The 7,856-nt window shown below is 45.1% G+C and overlaps 1 protein-coding gene across 1 annotated transcript in view; it reads right to left on the bottom strand.

The window, feature by feature from the left end:
* Window positions 1–946: 946 nt before the first annotated feature.
* The window catches only part of LOC139390652 (fms related receptor tyrosine kinase 4), a 229,918-nt gene continuing 223,008 nt past the window's right edge, over window positions 947–7,856 (bottom strand). The window contains exons 29-30 of the mRNA XM_071137920.1: window positions 2,025–2,101; window positions 947–1,466 (exon numbers count right to left, since the gene is read on the bottom strand). Coding sequence (XP_070994021.1) covers window positions 1,274–1,466; window positions 2,025–2,101 — 270 coding nt within the window. The 3' untranslated portion in view covers window positions 947–1,273. The remainder of the gene's footprint in view (window positions 1,467–2,024; window positions 2,102–7,856) is intronic.

The following is a 7,856-nucleotide window of genomic DNA, read 5'->3' as shown; positions in this document are numbered from 1 at the left end:
ATATCTGGTCTTCATATGTTACATCTCTGGTCTTCATACATTGCATCTCTGGTCTTCCTGCATTACATCTCTGGTCTTCACATATTACATCTCTGGTCTTTATATATTACATATCTGGTCTTCATATATTACATCTCTGGTCTTCATATATTACATCTCTGGTCTTCATATATTACATCTCTGGTCTTCATATATTACATCCAGTCCACTCACTCTACAGGGTCCTAATCATGAGATGTACTAACAGATCAGACTCACATACTGTAATTTGGACACTTCCCATATCGCGATCATAATTATTATTAACAAAATAACATGTGAGACATGACTAAAGAAGATATATTGCCTTTTTTATTTTCATATTTTTGTACAAATAAACAAAAGAAGCTTACTCTGTATAAAGATACAAATCTGAACTGTGGTTGATATAACATACTTTGGGTTTGATTTTGACATACTACTGCCACCCAGTGGTTGGATAGAGAACTGCAGGCACAGACGGCTCAGTCCAATATGGGCCACTAGGCCATGAAGAGGGGAAGGAGTGACACACAGGGAATTGAGTATACTACAACATACTCCCAACCCTTGTGGCTAGCAAGATTGGAATCCAAAATTAATATTGCTACTTTCTTGAAAAATAGTGAATATTCAGTTAGGATTCCAAACTGTTAGAACCCACTGTAGTCAATCACAGGTTGGAGGGGGAGGGGCTAGCCCACTGAGATAATGATGACATCACAGGTTGGCGGGGGAGGGGCTAGCCCACTGAGATGATGATGATAATAATGACATCGGAGGGGGGGGCTAGCCCACTGAGATGATAATGATGACATCACAGGTTGGAGGGAGAGGTAGCCCACTGAGATGATGACATCACAGGTTGGAGGGGGAGGGGCTAGCCCACTGAGATGATGATAATGATGACATCACAGGTTGGAGGGGGAGGGGCTAGCCCACAGATTATGATAATGATGACATTGGGGGGGAGGGGCTAGCCCACTGAGATGATGATAATGAGACATCACAGGTTGGAGGGGGAGGGGCTAGCCCACTGAGATGGTGATAATGATGACATCACAGGTTGGAGGGGGAGGGGCTAGGCCACTGAGATGATGATAATGATGACATTGGAGGGGGAGGGGCTAGCCCACTGAGATGATGATAATGAGACATCACAGGTTGGAGGGGCTAGCCCACTGAGATGATGATAATGAGACATCACATGTTGGAGGGGGAGGGGCTAGCCCAGTGAGATGGTGATAATGAGACATCACAGGTTGGAGGATGCGAGGCAGCGTGTATCATCAGGGGAGGAGAAGAAGTCCAGGACCCTGCCCTCCTCTGACAGCTGACCATACTCGTTGTTGTAAAAGGTCTGGCCAGAGAGCTGGGAGAGGAAGGCTGGTCGGTGTCTGGAACTAACTGAGCTACCGCTGGACTCTACCACCACCAGGCGCTCTGTACTACGGGGGGGAGAGGAGAGGAGGGGAGGGGAGAGGAGGTGGGAGAGGAGGGGAGAGGGGAGGAGGGGAGAGGAGAGGAGGGGAGGGGAGAGGAGGTGGGAGAGGAGGGGAGAGGGGAGGAGGGGAGAGGAGGGGAGGGGAGAGGAGGTGGGAGAGGAGGGGAGAGGGGAGGAGGGGAGGGGAGAGGAGAGGAGGGGAGGGGAGAGGAGGGGAGGGGAGAGGGGAGGAGGGGAGAGGAGAGGAGGGGAGAGGGGAGGAGGGGAGAGGAGAGGAGGGGAGGGGAGAGGAGGTGGGAGAGGAGGGGAGAGGGGAGGAGGTGGGGGAGAGGGGAGGAGGTGGGAGAGGAGAAGAGGGAAGGGGGAGGTGGGAGGGGAGAGGATGGGGGAGAGGAGGGGAGGAGGTGGGAGGGGAGGAGGGGAGAGGAGAAGGGGGAGGGGAGACAGATGATATGATGATATTATTATTAATATTTTTTTTAAACAGACAGGACCCACACAGACAGACAGACATGCGCCTTGTCATTTTAAGGGCATGATATTATTGGTGTGTCAAACATACTTGGCTCCTCTGTGTTCGTGTTGGATCATGTCAAACTCCTCTGACGCCAGAACCATCCCACTGTCTGTCTGGTTGTCCTGGGGAGAGAACACAGCAGTCCATCAGCATCACATTCAATAACGACAAGTGGAGAGATACTGTACAACGATAGAGAGATGGAGAGATACTGTACAACGATGCAGAGATGGAGAGATACTGTACAACGATAGAGAGATGGAGAGATACTGTACAACGATAGAGAGATGGAGAGATGGAGAGATACTGTACAACGATGGAGAGATGCAGAGATGGAGAGATACTGTACAACGATAGAGAGATGGAGAGATACTGTACAACGATAGAGAGATGGAGAGATACTGTACAACGATAGAGAGATGGAGAGATACTGTACAACGATAGAGAGATGGAGAGATACTGTACAACGATGGAGAGATGGAGAGATGGAGAGATACTGTACAACGATGCAGAGATGGAGAGATACTGTACAACGATGGAGAGATGGAGAGATACTGTACAACGATAGAGAGATGGAGAGATACTGTACAACGATGGAGAGATGGAGAGATACTGTACAACGATGGAGAGATGGAGAGATACTGTACAACGATAGAGAGATGGAGAGATACTGTACAATGATAGAGAGATGGAGAGATACTGTACAACGATGGAGAGATGGAGAGATACTGTACAACGATAGAGAGATGGAGAGATACTGTACAACGATGGAGAGATGGAGAGATGGCGAGATACTGTACAACGATGCAGAGATGGAGAGATACTGTACAACGATAGAGAGATGGAGAGATGAAGAGATACTGTACAACGATGGAGAGATGGAGAGATACTGTACAACGATGGAGAGATGGAGAGATGGAGAGATACTGTACAACGATGGAGAGATGGAGAGATGGAGAGATACTGTACAACGATAGAGAGATGGAGAGATGGAGAGATACTGTACAACGATAGAGAGATGGAGAGATACTGTACAACGATAGAGAGATGGAGAGATACTGTACAACGATAGAGAGATGGAGAGATACTGTACAACGATGGAGAGATGGAGAGATACTGGACAACGATAGAGAGATGGAGAGATACTGTACAACGATAGAGAGATGGAGAGATACTGTACAACGATAGAGAGATGGAGAGATACTGTACAACGATAGAGAGATGGAGAGATACTGTACAACGATGGAGAGATGGAGAGATACTGTACAACGATGGAGAGATGGAGAGATACTGTACAACGATGGAGAGATGGAGAGATACTGGACAACGATAGAGAGATGGAGAGATACTGTACAACGATAGAGAGATGGAGAGATACTGTACAACGATAGAGAGATGGAGAGATACTGTACAACGATGGAGAGATGGAGAGATACTGGACAACGATAGAGAGATGGAGAGATACTGTACAACGATGGAGAGATGGAGAGATACTGTACAACGATGGAGAGATGGAGAGATACTGTACAACGATGGAGAGATGGAGAGATACTGTACAACGATAGAGAGATGGAGAGATACTGTACAACGATAGAGAGATGGAGAGATACTGTACAACGATGGAGAGATGGAGAGATACTGTACAACGATAGAGAGATGGAGAGATACTGTACAACGATAGAGAGATGGAGAGATGGAGAGATACTGTACAACGATGCAGAGATGGAGAGATACTGTACAACGATAGAGAGATGGAGAGATACTGTACAACGATAGAGAGATGGAGAGATACTGTACAACGATAGAGAGATGGAGAGATACTGTACAACGATAGAGAGATGGAGAGATACTGTACAACGATAGAGAGATGGAGAGATACTGTACAACGATGGAGAGATGGAGAGATACTGGACAACGATAGAGAGATGGAGAGATACTGTACAACGATAGAGAGATGGAGAGATACTGTACAACGATAGAGAGATGGAGAGATACTGTACAACGATAGAGAGATGGAGAGATACTGTACAACGATGGAGAGATGGAGAGATACTGTACAACGATGGAGAGATGGAGAGATACTGTACAACGATGGAGAGATGGAGAGATACTGGACAACGATAGAGAGATGGAGAGATACTGTACAACGATAGAGAGATGGAGAGATACTGTACAACGATAGAGAGATGGAGAGATACTGTACAACGATGGAGAGATGGAGAGATACTGGACAACGATAGAGAGATGGAGAGATACTGTACAACGATGGAGAGATGGAGAGATACTGTACAACGATGGAGAGATGGAGAGATACTGTACAACGATGGAGAGATGGAGAGATACTGTACAACGATAGAGAGATGGAGAGATACTGTACAACGATAGAGAGATGGAGAGATACTGTACAACGATGGAGAGATGGAGAGATACTGTACAACGATAGAGAGATGGAGAGATACTGTACAACGATAGAGAGATGGAGAGATGGAGAGATACTGTACAACGATGCAGAGATGGAGAGATACTGTACAACGATAGAGAGATGGAGAGATACTGTACAACGATAGAGAGATGGAGAGATACTGTACAACGATAGAGAGATGGAGAGATACTGTACAACAATAGAGAGATGGAGAGATGCTGTACAACGATAGAGAGATGGAGAGATACTGTACAACGATGCAGAGATACTGTACAACGATGGAGAGATGGAGAGATACTGTACAACGATAGAGAGATGGAGAGATACTGTACAACGATAGAGAGATGGAGAGATACTGTACAACGATGGAGAGATGGAGAGATACTGTACAACGATAGAGAGATGGAGAGATACTGTACAATGATAGAGAGATGGAGAGATACTGTACAACGATAGAGAGATGGAGAGATGGCGAGATACTGTACAACGATGCAGAGATGGAGAGATACTGTACAACGATAGAGAGATGGAGAGATGAAGAGATACTGTACAACGATGGAGAGATGGAGAGATACTGTACAACGATAGAGAGATGGAGAGATGAAGAGATACTGTACAACGATGGAGAGATGGAGAGATACTGTACAACGATGGAGAGATGGAGAGATGGAGAGATACTGTACAACGATGGAGAGATGGAGAGATGGAGAGATACTGTACAACGATGGAGAGATGGAGAGATGGAGAGATACTGTACAACGATAGAGAGATGGAGAGATACTGTACAACGATAGAGAGATGGAGAGATACTGTACAACGATAGAGAGATGGAGAGATACTGTACAACGATGGAGAGATGGAGAGATACTGGACAACGATAGAGAGATGGAGAGATACTGTACAACGATAGAGAGATGGAGAGATGGCGAGATACTGTACAACGATGCAGAGATGGAGAGATACTGTACAACGATAGAGAGATGGAGAGATGAAGAGATACTGTACAACGATGGAGAGATGGAGAGATACTGTACAACGATGGAGAGATGGAGAGATGGAGAGATACTGTACAACGATGGAGAGATGGAGAGATGGAGAGATACTGTACAACGATGGAGAGATGGAGAGATGGAGAGATACTGTACAACGATAGAGAGATGGAGAGATACTGTACAACGATAGAGAGATGGAGAGATACTGTACAACGATAGAGAGATGGAGAGATACTGTACAACGATGGAGAGATGGAGAGATACTGGACAACGATAGAGAGATGGAGAGATACTGTACAACGATAGAGAGATGGAGAGATACTGTACAACGATAGAGAGATGGAGAGATACTGTACAACGATGGAGAGATGGAGAGATACTGTACAACGATGGAGAGATGGAGAGATACTGGACAACGATAGAGAGATGGAGAGATACTGTACAACGATAGAGAGATGGAGAGATACTGTACAACGATGGAGAGATGGAGAGATACTGGACAACGATAGAGATATGGAGAGATACTGTACAACGATAGAGAGATGGAGAGATACTGTACAACGATGGAGAGATGGAGAGATACTGGACAACGATAGAGAGATGGAGAGATACTGTACAACGATGGAGAGATGGAGAGATACTGTACAACGATGGAGAGATGGAGAGATACTGTACAACGATGGAGAGATGGAGAGATACTGTACAACGATAGAGAGATGGAGAGATACTGTACAACGATAGAGAGATGGAGAGATACTGTACAACGATGGAGAGATGGAGAGATACTGTACAACGATAGAGAGATGGAGAGATACTGTACAACGATAGAGAGATGGAGAGATGGAGAGATACTGTACAACGATGCAGAGATGGAGAGATACTGTACAACAATAGAGAGATGGAGAGATGCTGTACAACGATAGAGAGATGGAGAGATGCAACGATAGAGAGATGGAGAGATACTGTACAACGATAGAGAGATGGAGAGATACTGTACAACGATGGAGAGATGGAGAGATACTGTACAACAATAGAGAGATGGAGAGATACTGTACAACGATAGAGAGATGAAGAGATACTGGACAACGATAGAGAGATGGAGAGATACTGTACAACGATAGAGAGATGAAGAGATACTGGACAACGATAGAGAGATGGAGAGATACTGTACAACGATAGAGAGATGGAGAGATACTGTACAACGATAGAGAGATGGAGAGATACTGTACAACGATAGAGAGATGAAGAGATACTGGACAACGATAGAGAGATGGAGAGATACTGTACAACGATAGAGAGATGAAGAGATACTGGACAACGATAGAGAGATGGAGAGATGGAGAGATGCAACGATAGAGAGATACTGTACAACAATAGAAAGATGGAGAGATACTGTACAACGATAGAGAGATGGAGAGATACTGTACAACGATGGAGAGATGAAGAGATACTGTACAACGATAGAGAGATGGAGAGATACTGTACAACGATAGAGAGATGGAGAGATACTGTACAACGATAGAGAGATGGAGAGATACTGTACAACGATAGAGAGATGGAGAGATACTGTACAACGATAGAGAGATGGAGAGATACTGTACAACGATAGAGAGATGGAGAGATGCAACGATAGAGAGATGGAGAGATGCAACGATTGAGAGATGGAGAGATGCAACGATAGAGGGATGGAGAGATGCAACGATAGAGAGATGGAGAGATACTGTACAACGATAGAGAGATGGAGAGATGCAACGATTGAGAGATGGAGAGATGCAACGATAGAGGGATGGAGAGATGCAACGATAGAGAGATGGAGAGATGCAACGATAGAGAGATGGAGAGATACTGTACAACGATAGAGAGATGAAGAGATACTGGACAACGATAGAGAGATGGAGAGATACTGTACAACGATAGAGAGATGGAGAGATACTGTACAACGATAGAGAGATGGAGAGATACTGTACAACGATAGAGAGATGAAGAGATACTGGACAACGATAGAGAGATGGAGAGATACTGTACAACGATAGAGAGATGGAGAGATACTGTTCAACGATAGAGAGTTGGAGAGATACTGTACAACGATAGAGAGATGGAGAGATACTGTACAACGATAGAGAGATGGAGAGATGCAACGATAGAGAGATGGAGAGATGCAACGATTGAGAGATGGAGAGATGCAACGATAGAGGGATGGAGAGATGCAACGATAGAGAGATGGAGAGATACTGTACAACGATAGAGAGATGGAGAGATGCAACGATAGAGAGATGGAGAGATACTGTACAACGATAGAGAGATGGAGAGATACTGTACAACGATGGAGAGATGGAGAGATACTGTACAACGATAGAGAGATGGAGAGATACTGTACAACGATAGAGAGATGGAGAGATGGAGAGATACTGTACAACGATGCAGAGATGGAGAGATACTGTACAACGATAGAGAGATGGAGAG

This window comes from Oncorhynchus clarkii, chromosome 31 (assembly GCF_045791955.1).
Source record: "Oncorhynchus clarkii lewisi isolate Uvic-CL-2024 chromosome 31, UVic_Ocla_1.0, whole genome shotgun sequence".
NCBI classification, from domain to species: domain Eukaryota; kingdom Metazoa; phylum Chordata; class Actinopteri; order Salmoniformes; family Salmonidae; genus Oncorhynchus; species Oncorhynchus clarkii.
Note: the sequence above shows the minus strand (reverse complement) of the source record. Positions and strands in the feature narration are given on the sequence as shown.